Source organism: Cervus canadensis, chromosome 11, assembly GCF_019320065.1.
Source record: "Cervus canadensis isolate Bull #8, Minnesota chromosome 11, ASM1932006v1, whole genome shotgun sequence".
In the NCBI taxonomy this organism is placed as follows: domain Eukaryota; kingdom Metazoa; phylum Chordata; class Mammalia; order Artiodactyla; family Cervidae; genus Cervus; species Cervus canadensis.
The window spans coordinates 22262145-22281425 of NC_057396.1; the positions used below are offsets into that span (position 1 = coordinate 22262145).

Here is a 19281-nt window from a genome sequence, read left to right on the forward strand (position 1 = left end):
CTGTCCAAGAGGCTGTGTGCCAGTCTTTTTTACTTGTTTCTCCTGTTGGAAGATCAACTTGTGCTTGCTATAAACAGACTGGGTGATCATCTCAGACAGGAAATGACCATCACACATCAAGCAGACATGGCAGTAGTTACCTCTGTGTTTATAATGATTCATTTTGGGAAGAACTGCTCACCCTTCATGGATTTCCCCAGGAAGTGCCAACTTCTGAGAGATGTCATTCCAAATGCATTATCCTGAGCTTACACTTCTTCTTAGGGTTCACACATTACAATGTATATTTCTCCTTTGTTACTTTCTCAAAAAAAAAAATCTGTGGGTCACCTTCTTATTTTTGTCCTTCTTCTAAAATGATAGTCCTCTGTGTTCTTAAAAAAAAAATCTGCCCTTTTAGCAAGACCTTCAGTGACCCTTATCCAGCCTTACCCAGTTGGAGAGTGGTAATGGAAAGTTACTTTATTAATAGAAGAAAACAGATGCTGTTCCAAAGTTCCATAGTTTCACAACTCTTATTCATTCTGACCTTGGCAACTATAGCAGTCTGTGGTGATGCCTGAGTTGAGTTACCAGTCCCTCACTCCCTCCCCTCCTTCCTTTCTTTCCTTCTTCCCCCTCTCCCTGTATTTCTTGCTTTCCCCCTCCTCCCCTCCCCTTCCTTCTTTCCTTCTCTTTGTTCCTTTTTTCCTTCTTTTCTTCCTTCTCTCTTTCCCACCCTCTCTCTTATTTTCCTTCCTTCCTTTTCTCCCCCCATCAACTGCCTTCCTATTATAATTAGGAGTGCTCAGTGACATCCGACTCTTTGTGGCCCCATGGACTGTAGCCCACCACACTCCTCTGCCCATGGAATTTTTCAGGCAAGAATACTTGAGTGGGGTGCCATTTCCTACTCTATGGGATCTTCCCAACCCAACCCAGGGATTGAACCTGCATCTCTTGAATCTCCTGCATGGGCAGGTGGATTCTTTACCACTAGGACACTGGGAAGCCCATTGTAATTAGGATAGAATTTGAACTCCTTGCCATAGGCTACAGAGGCCACATGTGACCTGGCCTGTGCCTTCCTCTCTTCTTTTCCTTCCACTGACAATACTCCAGACATAATGGTCTTCTAATAAGTCAAGCTCTATCATGTTTCAAGGGTTTGGCACTTGCCATTCTTTCTTAAAGATCACTGTTTCCACTTTGTCTCATGGATGCCTACTTTCCATTATTTTGAAATACCTTATCCTCTGACTTGCCTCTTCTAACTGCTCTAACTAGTCATCTCCTTCACCAGCATGCCATCACTCTCTGTCATATTGCCCTATTGTATACTTTGTTCTGCTATTTTGTAGTATACCATATACTTTGTTCATACTACTATGGTATTATGAATTTTTTTATATCTTTTTTTTTTGGTTTATCTTTTTCCTTGTTACCATAAGGGTTCTTTGATGTCAGAGAATTCACATGCCTTTTGGCTAGTGTATCCCTAAAGATTAGAATAGTTCCTGGCACATGATAAGAGACTTAATATTTCTGACCATCTGTTTACTGTGCGCTGAACTGTGAATTGTGGCTCATGGGCAAACAAGTAAAAAAATTATCATCCCTTTGCTGGAGGAAACTGAATAAATGGATTTAAGATGTTCCTATTGTAATTGTCTTTTCCTAGATGCAGCAAGAGTAGGTCAGGGGCCCAGTGACAGCTGAGGCATGGTTAAGAGGGAAAAATTAAGGAAGAATATAATACCAAGTTGCTTTGTAATAATTGTATTGCCCCATTCAACTGAAATTCTCAGAATTCTATTAAGCTGAATTCAATATCATTCTTTTTGGGTCAAATTTTGGGAAGGCCTATTAAAATGCAAGTGAGAGTGACTGAAATAGTAACCTATATGTATAGATTACAGAAGTCAGTGTTGTTGATGATCATAATGGTTTCCTAACCTATTTTAAGCAGTGGAACTTTTTTCAAATCAAAGGCCACCCAGAAGCCCAACACAGAGCTTGGTAAAAATGGCTGATGCTCCAACTGAAGTGGCATGGAAAAACTGGTACCCAGCTCACCAAGCACGTCTCCCAACTCCTGTCCTTCCAGGCAGCGCCTGGAGACCACCTACGGTACCCAAGCTGTACAGAGCAAGGTTTGAAGATCACAAATTTCACATTAACCCCTTCATCTGAGAAACTGAGCCCAGAGAGCTGAAGTGACTTATCCAAAGTTGTAAACTTATTGTCAACACAAGGACTGAAGCCCAGCTCCCCGAAGCCTAGAGCACGGTGCCTTTGACTGTTTTATCCTGTATTTCTGAAGGACAGATTCTATAGAATGGATTAATTCCTAGCAGGGGAGTCTCTATAGGGATAGAAAAGTCAAAGACTTTACTTCAGAATTTGCAGTTCCTCTGTTCCTTCAGGACTCTGCACATGGAACATGGCCTCATAAGACTTCTCTTCTACTCATTGTTATTTAGTCACTGAGTTCTGTCCGACTCCTTTTTAACACCATAGACTGTAGCCTGCCAGACTTCTCTGTCCATGGGATTTCCCAGGCAAGAATGCTGGAGAAGCTGCCAGTTCCTTCTCCAGGGGATCTCCTTGACCCAGGGCTTGAACCTGTGTCTCCAGTGCCTCCTGCGTTGGCAGGTGGAGTCTTTACTACTGAGCCACCAAAGAAATAGCCCTTCTACTTAAAAGTCATCCTGTTTTTTCTGCCATGCCTCACGCTTGTGGGATCTTAGTTCCCCAACCAGGAACTGAACCCATGTCCCCTGCATTGGAAATGCAGAGTCTTAACCACTGGACCACCAAGGAAGTCCTGGAAATCATCTTGAACTTGTTTTGGTGATGGAGGTGGTTTAGTCACTGAGTCTTGTCCAACTCTTGTGACCCCATGGACTGTAACCTGCCAGGCTCCTCTGTCCATGGGATTTTCCAGGCAAGAAGACTGGAGTGGGTTGCCATTTCCTTCTCCAGGGAATCTTCCCGACTCAGGAATAGAACTGAGATTCTTTACCAACTGCAGACAGATTCTTTACCAACTGAGCTATGAGGGATAAGGAAATGAGACTACTTTCTCCAAATATTTATCTTATAATGACTTTATTGCTGTGAATTTCCATTAATCAGAGAGAGCTTTTAACCGTTAGGCATCTTGACTTCCTATTTGTGAAAAGTGGCCTGACTCTGATCAAGAAGGGTAGTTCCTTTCCGTAAGTGTTTTTGTGTTTATTTGTAAGTAGAAGCCCAAATTAGAAATAACTGATTTGGCTGAATTGCTGGTTAATAAATCAGCCATAGTGCAGATTTTCTCTTGCTAATTGAGAGTTCAGAGCCAACAGCATCTGGCATGATAGCAAACACTTAATAGATGTTTTTAATTAACTGAATAAATTTCAGAGATATGTGTTATCTAGCAAATAAAGTTTAACAATATATTAATCTGATTTCCGACTACAGACTGGGGCGGGTGGACGTTATTTGTGCCATATGCAATTGTTATATCCCAAGCATCAATAATGCCCACATTGAGATCCTGGAAAATATCCTTCAAGGCAAGATACTGGATATAACCATGAAAGTCACTAAATCTCTCCATATCAACATTCATCTCCCTGATGTTTTCTGCCTTGATGATAACCACAGTGTCTGGGCTTCTCAGAAGAAGGCGTTGAACTGCATCATGGATGTTGAGGGCCCTTCGGATAAAAACGTCAATGGGAAAGGGTCTGAAGTGTTGGCCCAGAGAAATAACAATGATAGTATTTTTTTCTCCTCCAATTCTGTCAATAACCTGGGCGATGTACTCAATCTCTTTGACTGAATAGGTCAATGATCCAATCAAGGGGTAACTATGTTTTTGCCACTGGATATTGATATTCTCGTTCAAGTCCACAGCAAGTTGCTTTCGAAATTTTCCAGATTCATGCAGATCCACTGACTTCAGCGCTGATGACAAATAGAGATCCCAAAATGAAAAGATAATAAAGTTATAAAGTTCATAAACATAGAAGAAAAATTTTGATGTTTATAATTAAATTTTAATCCTGACTAATTTATTATAGGTTTAAATGACAGACCAGTTTGAAAATTATTGAGCAACAGAAAGTGTTATACAAATAAATTATATCTGCCCCTCTGTAGAGCCATGTAGAACCAAATGGACCGCTGAGTGATGGAGTCACTTTCATGGGTATTAGTTTTGACACTTCGTTAACTATAGACTAAACTCCTTTGAAGACAGAGAAAGGTGCCAGTTGATGTCTATAAATTTCAAAATACAAGTAAACCTACTTCCCCAAGTCCTTTGTAAGTTCACTTAAGACTGGAATTGAAAAAAAAAAGACTGGAATTGTATTCTATACTTCTGTGTTTCTTTTACATATGCATGAAGTGGTACTGCATACATCATCTATAATATTATTGCTATTCATTCATGAAGGACTTAACAGTTTACAAAATATTTATTAGGACTGATATATTTATTTACTTCAAAGCTCCATATATATGCACGGTGATGGTGATTTAGTTGTTAAGTCCTGTCCAACTCTTGGCTACCCCATGGACTGTAGCCTGCCAGGCTGCTCTGTCCATGGGATTTTCCAGGCAAGAATGGGTTGCCATTTCCTTCTCCAGGGATCTTCCCCATCCAGGGATTGAACCTGGGTCTCCTGCATTGCAGGCTAATTCTTTACCAATTGAGCTACCAGGGAAACCCTATATATATAATTGCCATCTTCTGGAAAAGAAAACCAAGAGATGAAATGACCTTCCAAGATTATACAACTAGTAAGTAACAGACTCTGTACCTTAAACTTGAAGTTCCTCCTAATTCTTATGAAAGTAATCTACCCAGCCTTAAAACTTTTGAAAAGTATAACATGAATGGAAGAAAATGAAGTCGCTTTATTTTTCAGTATATTAATTAGACTATCAAGGCCAGTTTCTTCGTAGCTAGAACATCTGAGGAAAATGTGTGGGAAATGATTATTAATGCTTTGTAACAAGTACCAACTTAGAGGTAAAAGGCTACACTTAAAGTCTGAACCCAGTGAGGTTTGAAAATGGTGATGCTGGAGGGTTGGGTGGAAGAAAACGGCAGAATGTTTGCTTCATTCTGTTTCTAACATATTTCAATTTTGTTTTCCAAAGCACACAATAACCACACAGTTTAACTTTTGACAATACGTGTAACAGATGTTTTGTTATCACAGCTTCAAAGGTCAGTCAAGAAAGTAGGTAAGTCAATAATTCAATACTGTCAAAAACTAAGAGCCCACCCTGACCCCGCCATTGCAGAATGTGATGCTAGAAGTTGTCACTAGATTCTACATTTTATGGATGAGGAAACTGAGATCTGGAGGAGATTAGTCATTTACTAGGGGTCACAACTTAAAACGCTCCCCTTTTTGGAATTGACATATATACACTGCTATGGATAAAACAGATAACTAATGAGAACCTACAGGGAACTATCCTATAGTTCCTACAGAACTCAGTGCTGTGTGGTGGACTAAGTGGGAAGGAAATCCAAAAAAGAGGGGAGACACAGATAGCTGATTCACTTTGCTGCACAGAAGAAAATAACAGAATATTGTAAAGCTAGTATTCTCCAATAAAAAAGAAAAAAAGAAAGAAAAAAAAAACTCTCCCCTTCTGTTGCAGGGGGTTCGAGGTCCTACTGATTTTCCCTTTTTACTGGGCAAATCAGCTTCCTCTCTAAGTTGGAGATCACAAGAATGGCCTCATGTTAGGAAGGCCAGTGGGGAGCCACACTAAAGCTACACTGTCCCCAGTGGTGAGAGCTAGGGCCCAGAATATGGAGGACTGGCAGTGACTGTTTTCCAGATAACAGTGCTAAGATCTGCTAGTGGATTCTGAGTTATTATTGATGCATTCTTTGTTTAGTAAAAGGAGCAACTGGACTAGGCTTCTAGCAAATGGGTTCTAGCCCCAACTCTAATATGAACCAATGGTAATAAGGCAATAGCTATTGTTTTCTGGGCACTTTCTAAGTGCCTCACTATGTGCCTTGCTATGTGTTAAATATTTTATAACCATTACTTCATTTAATCTTCATAACCATCACCAGATGCTGTTGTTATTTTTATTTCACTGATGTGGAAAATAAGCTGTATGCCCAAGGTCATAGTCTAGGTTTGTTAAGCTCCAAAGCCCCTACACTCAACTATTATGCCGACCTGATACGAAGCTATTACCTCAACTGTAGCATCTGTCCTTCTGTGAAACAATACTCTTGATGATGGCTCACACCAAAGAAAGCTAACTCTGTAGCCAGCACTATTCTAAATACGTTGTGTATAGTACTTCATTTTTACCAGGTGGGTACTGTTTTCATCTCTATTTTACAGATGAGGAAACCAAGGACAAAATCCTAGTTATGCAACTTGCCCAAGGCTATCAGGTAGGACAGTAGAGGCCCTATTTTGATCCCAGGACATCTGGATGTAGAAGCCACACCCATAATCATCATGCCATCTGTAGAAGGTAGGTAGTATACTATCATGTTATCATCAGCTCTGTGCGTGATTTTCTGAGTATCCTGGGTAAATACTGAAGTCTGAATTGTGCAGGAATAGGAATGGAGCAAACGTTTTTCTATCCTGTCTCCCTTCTAGTCAATAAGTGTATTCTTCTAAAGAGAAGATAATACCTTGGGAAAAGTGTTGATGTGCTGTGATTAAGAAATATGAAAGAGGCATTCCCCATATTCCTTTCTCCCCTTGAAATGAAAAAGAAGTTTCTGAAAGGGATGTGAGTAAAAGCTCAGACAGAGGCATACTGTTGATACTGCTTTTGAAGTATTCCATCCACTGGCGGATCGTGGAATCTCCCAATAGATATATAAATTTTCCTCTCAGGCATTCTTTCATTTCAATTGCAGCCAGACTACAGGAGACAGGATTCCACGTGTCTTTCCAGACATGTCCACTGGGAATTGTGGATGCCATTCCAAACTTGCATTGCCTTTTCACTGGAACTGTCTTTTCTGCTAAAGAATCAACAAGATAGGGTCTTCTAAAGTATCACTTTATCCATGAGTATTTAATAAGAAACAACTGTCTTTTTTTAGGTATCCTTTTAATAGAGTGTGAGGGTGGAGGAAAAACCTTATTGAAGCATCATTCTCTTAATGGAATAGTTAGTTTTCAGAAAAAAATTTTCTCTGATAAGAATTTTATAAGTGATACTCATTAATGTTCATTATAGATAACATGTTTTCTCCCAGAGAAAAAGGCCTCTGGGTAAAATTTAAATATTTGTTTGCCTTCTTATGAGAGAAAAGACATCAATTCTTACTTAGTAGTGAAAACTCAATTATCTTGTCATTTAGCCCAATTTACCTCAAAGTTTATCACATACTGTCATAGTGTCTTAAATGCTACCATCAAACCGTTAATGCTTTAAGTGCAAGGAGATATAAAAAAAATTAACAATTAATTTGGTTTGAGTCCTGGACAATCCACATGGATGGATATGGCTGTAGACTGAAGCAGACTCGTGGGAATCCAGGATAGGTTGGGTATTGACCATTAGTCATAGGTTTCTGAAGAATCTGGGAATATGATGGACTGAGGTGTTTATCCTTGGCAGTCTTGGGGCTGTGATTATTCACCAACCAAAGGAAGTGGTTTAATATTTTAATAACTGGCATAAGTATCTTTGTGTATCCTGGGTGAAAAATGCCATTTCCATCTGTAGATACATAAACACACTTCAGCATCAATGAGTTTAGTAGCAATTAGCAAGCTGTTGATACTGAACTTAAATGGACACAAAAGTTCCTGTGTTAAATAGTTTTCCATAAGGATTTCCTAGTATGTTCCCTAGTGGCTAGATGGTAAAAGAATCTGCCTGCAGTACGGGAGACCTGGGTTTGATCCCTCAATCAGGAAGATCTCCTAGAGTAGGAAATAGCAACCCACTCTAGCATTCTTGCCTGGGGAATTCTAAGGACAGAGGAACCTGGTGGGCTACAGTCCATGAGGTTACAAAAAGTCGGACTCAACTGAGCAACTAACACTTTGAGCCAAAGAAATTGAAGAGAAATTAATAAAAGTATGGAAGCGCTATTTTATATGTTCAAATGGTTTGAAAGATGGCAAAGACAAAGAGGGGGAAATTGGAATGAACTGAATTATAGATGGCAGGTTAGAAACTTCTAGATGGTGATTACTGTGCTTGTAGTGATGAGAGAAGTGCTAATGGTGGTGGTTGGGGGAGGTAAGACCTAAGTGCAAACTGGGAGAGAGTTTTGACATTTGAATGTTGCTGCGTCTGATGGGCAAGTAATCCGTTGCCTGATAGATAATGATGAGATTGATGATGAGGGTTATAAATCAGGTTTAGGATTCCAGTCATTTATTCACTTAGGTAATTGGTGTCTGGGCCCACCACAGGCAATCCTGATGAGCAGAGTAACATATGATTGGTAGTGGTGAACAAGTTCCGAGGAAGGAAAAACCCTGTAAATGGGATGAGTGCTAAGTGTGTGTGTTCTCAGTTGCACAGTTGTGTCCGTCTCTTTGCGGCCCCATGGACTGTAGCCCACCAGTTTCCTCTGTTTGTGGAATTCTCCAGGCAAGAATACTGGAGTGGGCTGCCATTTCCTACTGCAGGGAATCTTCCTGACCCAGGGATCGAACCCGTGTGTCCTGCATTGGCAGGTAGATTCTTTACAGCAGAGCCACCTGGGAAGCCCCAGCCATCAGTCACGCAAAGGGAGGACTTACAGTTACACTTGGAGACAGTAATGGCATTGAACTTTGCCATCATCTCTACACCCACATTTGACCTTAAAGAGACAAATACAAAAATTAATTGGCAAGTGGTCCCAAGATCAGGAAACACAAGAAGTCACATTACTCATTGTTTCAGTTATTATGTTTCAGTTATTATGATAATAACTGACTACTTTGGCTACAGTTCCAGATGATTTATTAAATTTCCATTTCTTGGCCTATTAGTTCAGGGAGTGCAGATCCCCAGAAGGTGTACAAGGTAATTTTTTAAGATTCAGAAAGAATATATTAGCACCTAGGCATATTCATACATGTATATTTCTCCTTCTCTTTTAATTTTTATTCTAGTCATATTTTTTTTGTTTCAATGGTAAGGGTTAAATATCCAAAATATATAGGGATGACTGGAGAGTGGGCACTGTCCCCAGATGAATTCACATATCTTTTCTGAAATGGCTCTTCATAGAGTCCCAAAGTTGATATATTAATACACAATTAATAGCTATTTCCTTTGGATCAACAGATAGGCCAAATCATTACTGTATTTACCCAGATAGTCTCCAGAAATAATGATTTACCTTTCAAAGAGGCTTCTTTCTTGTTTGCTAAGATAAGATACGTCCTTATTTTTGGAATGCATGTGGGTGAGTGCAGCACAGGGAATGTGTGGAGGCTTCACGCAGTAGAAGGCTTCTTGGTCTCGGGTATCTCGGTATTCACACAGTTCAGCACTTGAATTTAAAACCAGGGCACAGTCAGTACTGACTGGGGAGGGGCCTCTGTTAAAGTGGCCTGTGAAGATCACCCTGTCGTAGCCTTGGTTCCTGGCCCTCCAGAGAGCCGACACCCCTTCACTGGGGTGGATGAGCAGGACAGACAGGGACACCTGACCCTCCCAGAACAGGGTGAAGCTCACGAGGTAGGTGCCGTTGTTGAAGTCTGTCACCTTTCCAGAAGCACCTGCCTTCAGGGCTGGGGAAAATACCCTGGCCCTGAGGAAATCCCCACCGTATTCCTTCCTGCGTCCCAAGTGGTCCCTCATCTCCAGCAGGACGTCCAGCCGGGCCCCCCTGCAGTGTGTGTCTCGAGGGCTGAGGAGGGTGGCTCTGCTGTGTGTGGCGCTGGTGGTGGAGCTCACGTTGGTGAAGGGCCTGGGTGGGATCAGCTGGTCTAGTTTCTCCACGATCCTCTTTATCCTCTGCTCAGTCTCTGCTGGTGAAACTGCTGGATTCAGTGCTGCTTCAGGGTGTGTTTTCATGATGAAATTCCAGTGATGGAGGGACAAGGGCGACTTGAGTACAGTCCATAACTGAAATGACAAGGAATACAATAGAGAAGGCAGAAAGTGTGCCTATTTAATGTGATAATTATGGTAGGCTAGTCAATGTCTCTTTCATCAAATGATCAGTGGTAGAAAAATTAAAAATAAAATGATATTGAGATTACATTATCATCCATGTTTCTTAGGAAAAATGATTTTCCTTAAATCTGGTGGTGGAACTTCACTTTTCACTGGCTAATCTATTTTGTTGTTGTTTTGTTACACCACTCAACTTGCGAGATTGTTCCCCAACCTGGGATTGAGCTCCTGGGCTTTTGGTAGTGAAAGCACCAAGTCCTAACCACTGGACTGCCAAGGAATTCCCATCACTGACTAATCTATTTTGGGTGAGCCATTCTACTGCAAAGAACCCTAGGATCTTCTTTCTTAAAGTGGTGATCATAGAATATGCTTTCATTGGGCAATTGTGAAGACCAAATGAGAAAATGCTTTTCAACTGCATAGCAGAGAACAGATGTTTATTGTTGTATTATTTTTATCTTAAAATTAGAGTTCAGTCATTTAAATAAATCTTTAAGAAAATTTTCAAGAAGCATGGAGATTTTATGTAATATACAATTATCTATTTTTTCTATTTCACTTTTATACTTTGATTAAACAGTCTGTGGTGTTTACTAGTAATTCTCAGATTACTATTTTAGCTAACAGGACATAAGAGACATAGGCTTATAAAATATTTATTTTCTAATCATAAGATAACACTGACATTATTAAAAGTGAGAGAATGGCACAACACTATAGGAAGTAAAAACCAGTCATGATCACAGCAACCACTCTTAACAATTTTGGCGGTTTTCTCTTATCCTGTGTAACCATTTCACATGATTGTGAACACACTTAATATTTACCAATTAATTTTGATTAAAAATAGTGTCATTAAAAACTTTCTACCTTATGTCCAAATAATATTCCAGCCTATGGACATAGTTTAATATTTCACCTATTCCCACATTTTTAGATATTTATTGTATTCATCTTCTCTCTGTTACTTATAATTCTGTAAAGGACACTTTTTGGTATAAATCTTCCCAGTAATAGCTTTGAATTTCCAATAAAGGCAGAGTATCTTGTGTTGGACTGGGTTACTATGGTTAATGTTTTTACTTTTTATTATTTGACATGTTCTGATTGTTTAAAAATAAAAACATTTTTATTTATCAAATTACAGAGATGGTATGAGCAACCAGGATGTGCCAGGTACTATTCTAAATGCTTTTCATATGTTAACTCATTAATCCTCACAATAATATATGAGGTATTTATTTTTATAACCCAGTTTTCAGATGATGAAACTGGTTCACCTCAAAGTTAAGAAACTTAGCCAAACCTGCACAGTTGGTCAACAAGACAGTCAAGTTTTAATCCCAGGCAAGTATCTCTATAAATGAGCTACCCAGGGACTTCTCTGGTGGTCTACTTGCTAAGATTCCATGCTCCCAATGCAAGGGGCCTGGGTTTGATCCCTGGTCAGGGAACTAGATTCCACATGCCACAACTAAGGGGTTCACATTCTGCAACTGAAAGATTTCACACACTGCAACCAAGACCCAGCACAGCCAACTAAATAAATGAAAAAAATTACATATATATAAATGCATATATATATGTATACATGCCTACATACACATGAGCTGCCCAGTATTGCGAGTATGCAATAAGGCTAGAATTCTCTTTCACTGCTGGTTTAGGTGCAAATTGGCACCACATATCTGGAAAACAGGTCTATAGCATATGATAAGACCTTTAACAATGTTCACTGCATTTACCAATAATTCTATTTCTGAGAACTCACTGAATCATAGTAATACCTCTGAATTTCCAATAAAGGCAGAGTAGCTTGTATTGGACTAACTTTCCTGTAGATAACAATGATAAATTCTGACACTCCCCTCCCCCACTGCAAATCTCTTTTAAAAGCACTGGAGAGTGACCACAAACTGACAGACGCCAGAGGAGAGTTGAAATGTGAAAGAAGGAACTACACTGAATCTGTGTAATAAACATGTGCCAACTGAGTTTCTTCACCCTGAAGTGAAATTATACCAAAAATGACACATAGGTCTTTAGGAAGGAATGAAAAGCCTCAGAAATGGTAAGTACATGGATTAACATAAAATACTATGTGTTTATCTTCTAAGTTCTTTAAAATGCATATAATTATTTAAAAACTACAATTTTATAATATAGTAAATATTATATTATAGTAAATATATTGTTATATATTATGTATTATATTATTACATATTATATAATTATTATATTATAGTATATATAATTATTATAATATATATTATATTATATATTATAATAATATTGTATTTTATATTTTATTTATATAATTATATATTTTATATTATTATATTATACTATATTTATATAATAATTATATAATTATTATGTATTATTATATTATATTAATTATATATTATAGTAAATATTATAGTAAATAAAATAGTAGAATAGTAGAGTTTGCAGATTTTTAAAAGACAGTGTGTATGCATAAAATAATGTTTTGTTATCAATGCATTCATTTGTATGTATTTTAATATTTTGAAATATTTTAAAAATTTAAAATACTTTGATATTAAAAGTTATAGTTTGGCATTAAAATTTATGGTATTATCAAATTTTGGAAGAATTTTTGTTTAATAAATTTGTGATCAATATTTCAGTATTTGAGATAATTCATTTATAAAATGGTGAAGCTGTTATATTTCCAGCTATGTGATTAGTAATCCTTGTAGAAAAAAAAGTTTTACTAGAATGATTTTTAGTAAATGGAGTGTTAAATTTTTTTTAAAGGCAGAGATAAAACAGCAAGACCCAACTACTTGCTATCTATGAGGAATGTAATTTAAGTACTAAGATACCTATAGGTTGAAAGTGAATGGATAAAAAAACAGTATGTCATTAAAGCATAAAAAAGCTGATATTAATGTTAGAGTAGACTTTAAGGCAAAGAGTATCACCAGATATAAAGATGGACATCCTAGAGTGATAAGAGGGTCAATTTGTCTGAAAACATAACAACCTTAAATGTGTACACGCCTACATATATATGTATTTATATGTGAAACAAAAACTATCAACACTAAATGGAGAAATAGAAAAAGCCACAATTATAATTAAAAATTAGAAAAGTCTCTCTCAGCAGATGCTATAGGAACTAAATTAAAAAATGACTAAGTACCTAGAGGATCTGAAGAACATTATTATAGTAACATTTTTTAACTATCACAGCACATTATCAGATATTTTTAAATTGCTACAACTTCATGTGAAAATCGTAAATGATTTTCAGTGGAGTAAAATAATATTCTCTGTGCAAACTTTTTTGGTAGAAAAACAACAGGAAAATTCTGACCCAAGGTGGAGGAATAAGCACGTATTATAACCTTGATTGGGCTTCGCTGGTGGCTCAGATGGTAAAGAATCTGCCTGCAAAGCCAGAGACCTGGGTTCGATACCTGGCTCGGGAAGACCCCTGGAGAAGGACATAGCAACCCACTCCAGTATTCTTGCCTGGAGAATCCCATGGACAGAGGAGCCTGGTGGGCTACAGCCCATAGGGTCGCAGAGAGTCAGACACGACTGAGTGACTAACATTTTACCTTTCTTTCCTCGCCTCGATTTCCCACCATAAGATCATATAAATGGCAGAAAAGAACTTAACAATTTTCTAACTATTCTGGGAAATAGGAAGAAACACCTTATATGGACCAGAACTTGCAAGCAGTCTCCTGAAAAGTGAAAGGCAGATGAGATTGCACATGCGCACAGGTGAGGCTTCGGTAGAGAAGGAAGTCTCTCCGGGGACGTTGCCACCGTGGAGGAGGTTGGCAACTGGAGTAGGAGCATTTGAGGGGCGGCCCTAGGAGGACAAACCACGCAGGGTGATACCTTCCTATTTCCCCGCCTGTGCTGGGTCAGGCAGCTAGGAACAGGGAATTCTCTACTCTCAGGAGAATAAAAGCTGTGGATATTTAAGTTGGGGAGGTCAGTAGGACCCAGTGTGCCTGGCAACACTTTCGACAAACAGGGAGCATTTATGCCACAAACATGCTGCAGGAAACAGATAATGGCGCCCCCGACTGGCCACCACAGAACTTCAGGTGTAAGAATGCACACAACCAAGAATTAGCAAACAGTTGCATCGAAGGTAACTCATGAGAGGGACTTCCCTGGCTGTCCAGTGGTTAAAACTCTGCACTTCCACTGCAAGGGGCACAGGTTCCAAATTCCTCGTTGCGGAACTAACAGCTTGGTCAAACAATAAAAGTAACTCTGAGAGAGAGGTATTATTAAGTTCAGCAAAGGGAAGACATCCAAGGGAAGGAACAGAATTAATACAAAAATAAAAACAAAGCTTTAGGACAGGCATACTTTTTTGGCCTCAGAGAGATCTAGATGATATTGGATCTATGAATTAAAAGTCTTTTGAGATCTTGGAAAGTAAGACCCTACTGTTCCTTATGCAAAACCAGTAGGATTCCTTTATTCCAGCAGCAAGCAATTAGAAAATGTGTTTGAAAGAACAGTCATTAAAATAGCAACAAAAAAAATTATGAAGTACCAAGGTATCAATCTAACAAAAGATGTGTAAGACCTGAATGCAAAAGTTATAAAATTTAGTGAAAGATCTTGAAGATAACCTGTGCAGGTGGAGAGAGATGACATGTTGATAAACAGCATAGTAATATTATAAACATGTCAGCTTTCTCAATTTGATCTATATGGCTAATGTAATACACATATAATTTAAGTAGAATTTTTCACTAAATTTGACAGACTGATTCCAAAACATATAAGAGGGAGGGCCAAGACTGGCTGAAAACCTTCTTAAGTAGGTTAAGCAAGGGTAACTTGACCTCCAAGTTTTCAAAGCTGATTATGAAACTCTGTCAAATATAGCCATGTGTTATTGATACAGGGAAGGCAAATCGATCAATGGAATAGAACAAAGAACCCACAGAGGGACCTGTGCTTATTAAAAATTTTGATATACAATAAAAATGACCTGGTAAATCAGCTTGGAAAGAAAGGATTACAAAATGAAAAAAGCTGGAAAAAGTGGTTATCCATACAGAAATAAAAGAAAAATCAGCCAAAAAAATCCAGGTATATTAAGGGTTCAGTGTCTAAATAAAGCAACCTTTAAAACTGTAAGTAGAATATTTGGATAAAAATTTGACACAGGTGTAGGAAAAGGTTTATTAGAAGTTAAAAGGCATTAACAGTGAAAAAACACAAATAAATTTTACTATATACACCTGAAAATATTCTGTTGTTCAGAAATTCCTTGTGCATGTATGCTCAGCTGTGTCTAGCTCTTTGCAACCTGGTGGACTATAGCCCACTAGGCTCCTCTCTCCATGGAATTTTCCAGGCAAGAATACTTAAGTGGGTTGCCATTTCCTACTCCACAGAATTTCCTTAGAGAAGGTGTAAAGACAAGCTAAACATTGGGAGGAGACAGTTGCAACACAGAGATAAGTGATGAAGAGTGTGAGTGTAGATACACACACACACGCACATACACAATATTATCCTCTCCCATATTGCATGATGATTATCAAGTACGTTGGTTCTTAAAAGTTGTGTCAGCTGTTGAAACTCCCCTTCTAGACTCTATAGGTCTGCTTGTTTGGACTTTTCTAAAACGAGTGAAGTGTCACGTAAAAATATAGTTTTGTGAAACACAAAAAGAAAGCAATTCCTACCTTTGTGGAGTTTTGGATAACTGCAAAAGTGATCCAAGAGGCTGTTATAAACAACACCAACAGTGACTTGTGATTTGCTATTCTCATCGTCATGGTCAGGATCCTAAAAGGGACAATGCGAAAACAGGCCCAAATACACAACACCAGAAAAGAAATGCAGAAATACTTGAAAAGTTCTCCTGATTCTTTTTGTCCTCAGATGTTACATCCAGAATGGAAACTTGGTCCTCCCGCTGCTCTTGCTGTGTCCCTGTTTCCTTTATTTATCAGCTTGTACCTTCAAGAGAAGCACTATTCTGAGAACGGAGCCCATCATGGAGTCTTTAAAAATTGAGGAACTAAGAACCTGAAGCAAGTGTGCTCATTCTTAGGGGCAGTTTCCAGGCTATGTGTCATCTAATAGGCTTCCTGTTCTCTTCCGTTAAAAACAAAGAGCAGACATAAAACATCCCAATAAACACTGACTGTGATAATCACATTATTCTGTGGCCATTTTAAAGTGCTTGATTTTTTTCAGCTTTCTGTTTACTAATGTGTTAGTAGGTTCCCCCTTTCTTGTCTTACTAGCCTTTCTAGCACCCCTCAAGCTTGAGAAGATTTATTTTAAAATTCAGATTTCTCTCTTTAAGAAATGTTTCAGGCTTTCTCCATGTTTTCCTATGGTTACATCTTCATTTCTGTCTTTGCCTTGGAATTTCAAGTTGTCCTTTCTTATCAGCTGACTTAAAACACTGCCCTTTGAAAATTTTCCATGTCTCAAAATTTTCTGTCCCATTGAAGCAACTCCTACCCTAATACCCTGTTTAAATACAGAGGTTAGAAGTTTCTGCATCCAAGAATAAATGTTGCCCCTTTCCCTCACTCCCCAATTTTGCAAATATTTTCATACCTTCAGTCTGAAGACTTTGCATAACTCCATACACAGGAACTATGGTGGTAAGGCTTTGTTCTGAAGCCACCGGTGTATTACTGGGATACCTCCCCTCTGTGCCAAGACAAATCACAGGTATACATTGCAATCTGCTTGCTTTGAGCGTAGATCCACAGCCCTCTTCTCGGTTCAGGTAAGGTGATTTGCCAGCTCCACCTTAAGGAAATACGTGGAGCACAACTATTCTCAGTTCACACAGAGGTGGGGAGGAGAAATGAAATTCTCAGTATGCTTAGAAGAGACAGTTTTCATGTTCTTAGACTTGATTAGTCTAATCTTAGTAAGTATACAATAAGTATCCAACAAAAAGTGTAAATGATTCTGGAAGTTTGAATGAACAGTCTTCCCTGGGAAGCTGAACCACCTAGTTTCCATCTGAGCCTTGTCATCAAGATCCAGCTGCCAGAATTCAAGTGTATATTGTCTAGTACAGAATAGGTACTAAATAAAATTTGCTGAATAAATTTAAAAGAACCTCACATACAACACAGGCAAGACAATGATATTGACTCACTCTCAGACCAACAGAGTGACAGCTTATAGTCATGGGTTTGAATCCATCTGGGATTTGTATTCCTTTTAAAAATCTATTATTTATTTACTTGTTTGGCTGTGTTGGGTCTTAGTTGCAGCACACAGGATCTTTTAGTTGTGGCATGAAAACTCTCAGTTGCATGGTGGAATCTAGTTCACTGACCAAAGATTGAACCTGAGCCCCCTGCTTTGGGAGTGCAGAGTCTTAGCCACTGGACCATCAGGGAAGTCCCTGGGATTTGTATTCTTGAACCGATAGAAATGGTGCCAGAAAGAGCAGGTGCCCAGGACAAATGCACTGGTGCTCATAGAAGCAGTAGCCGATTGCACTGTGGATCCCTCTACACTTTCATTTATGCTGTCATACCCAGGAAGTTACACCTCTTTAAAAATCTACTCTATCCTTTCAGTCATATGTATAAGCAAGAAATCAAGACCTGTTTCACAAGGATCTTCAGGATTTTGATAATCCTCCCAACATCCTTGATCACACTCTGTGAAACTGGCCTTAACGATACTTCTTATGTCTTTACATAATGACTGCTGAAAACACTGTTTTAACCTTCTATGACTGGGTCCAGGTTGCTCACTTCTTTCCTAGAGATAAAGCCTTTAATAAGAGATAAATATTTACAGACAATCTGATTTGGCTTCTCCATAGGAGACTGGTGCCAGTAACCATCCAAGTTCCCAGCTTTCTCTGAGACATGTAGATGTATGTATTTTAATTTGCTCTAGTCACATCAATATTGATATTTAATGTTAATCTGAGGTTGGCATAATAGATATGTTTGACTTGAGGGGAGCTCAGTCAGGAGAGTTTAAATGATTTGTCTAGGTCATCTAATGAGCTTTGAAATGAGTTGAGGCCAGAATTACCACCACTTTAACTTCTGATTCAGAGCCCTTTCCAATACTCATCATGACTCCAACACATACAGTAGAACCAGGTTCAGGCAGATCCTGGGGTTTGTATGTCTATTTTCCATTATGCTTCAAGAAATGTCTCTCTCTCTTTTTTTGTACCACCTTTTAATTTGCTCAAAAACCTGGTGTGAGCACAATATATTGCTCTTTTTGCAGTTAGTATGTAGTTTCCTCATCATCTTTGAATAGCTTCCTTTCCCCTACAATTATGGGTCTAAATGAGGAGTCAGAATATGAGAACTCAGTCAAAGGCAGGAACATGGAACCATAAGTTCATACAATAAAGTATAGCTCAGGAAAGCATCAGTTTGTTGGAGGTGTGAGTAGGGTAAGAGTAGTTTTGCCTTGACTGGGGTCTAAAGGAGCCCAGGCAAACTGGGTAGACAGTCCAGAATCATGCAAAGCAAAGAGCAGATGTCCAGGGAACATGTAGTGAGTACTGAGCCACAAGTTAGAGAAGTGGCTGCCGTGGCCTCAGGAATCAAACAAGATGCACCTCATGGCTAAGGAGCCCACACTGAAAGGTGGGACGTCTCATGTCCATGGGACCTGAGTACAAAGGGAGAGTCCTTGTGCCTGGAAGGATGATAGAAGATGCAATATCAAGAAGTCTCAAGGTTCCAGAAGTGAGTACTTGACATCAGACTCCATGTCACAGTGTAATGGTGGAGGGCACAGACTGCAGCTCAGCCCTGTTGGTGGAGGGGAAAGGTTAATGCTGAGCTAGATATAGGGGTAGACAGTTCACTATGACCCCAGATTTACTAGTAGCAGATGGTCATGGCCTCTCTTCCATTTTCAGGTATTGTGGAAAATTATCTGAAATTCAAAGTTACTGCTATGCACCTAACACTCTTTGAGAAAGGTGGTGACTCCCTGACTTCAGACTATACTACAAAGCTACAGTGATCAAAACAGTACGGTACCAGCACAAAACAGACGCAGACCAATGGGATGGGATAGACAGCCCAGAAATAAACCCACATACTGTGGTCGATTAGTCTGTGACAAAGGAGGCAAGAATATATAGGGGAGAAAAGACAGTCTCTTTAGTAAGTGGTGCTGGGAAAACTGAAC

The 19281-nt window shown here is 38.9% G+C and overlaps 1 protein-coding gene across 2 annotated transcripts; it reads right to left on the reverse strand.

The window, feature by feature from the left end:
* Positions 1-2700: 2700 nt before the first annotated feature.
* Positions 2701-16872, reverse strand: LOC122450332 (NXPE family member 4-like). Of its 2 annotated transcripts, XM_043482616.1 has the most exons (6): positions 16702-16872; positions 15813-15915; positions 9329-10059; positions 8742-8803; positions 6791-7000; positions 2701-3936 (listed from the first exon to the last, which is right to left on the reverse strand). In XM_043482616.1, the coding sequence occupies exons 2-6, from the start codon at positions 15903-15905 to the stop codon at positions 3401-3403; spliced, it is 1632 nt and encodes a 543-aa protein (XP_043338551.1). In that variant the 5' UTR covers positions 15906-15915; positions 16702-16872; the 3' UTR covers positions 2701-3400. The 2 variants fall into 2 exon arrangements, with proteins under 2 accessions (XP_043338551.1, XP_043338552.1); XM_043482617.1 differs by lacking the exon at positions 6791-7000 and having other exon boundaries at positions 3074-3936.
* Positions 16873-19281: the final 2409 nt, after the last annotated feature.

What these genes read in the sequence shown, in the direction of transcription:
- LOC122450332 (XM_043482616.1), bottom strand. Translation starts at nt 15,905, where the DNA reads ATGACGATGAGAATAGCAAATCACAAGTCACTGTTGGTGTTGTTTATA. An exon ending in GAAAGAAGCCTCTTTGAAAG is followed by an intron (nt 8,804 to 9,328) that starts GTAAATCATTAT and finishes TGTCTCTTTAAG; the next exon opens with GTCAAATGTGGGTGTAGAGA. An exon ending in TACTGTCTCCAAGTGTAACT is followed by an intron (nt 7,001 to 8,741) that starts GTAAGTCCTCCC and finishes TTGATTCTTTAG; the next exon opens with CAGAAAAGACAGTTCCAGTG.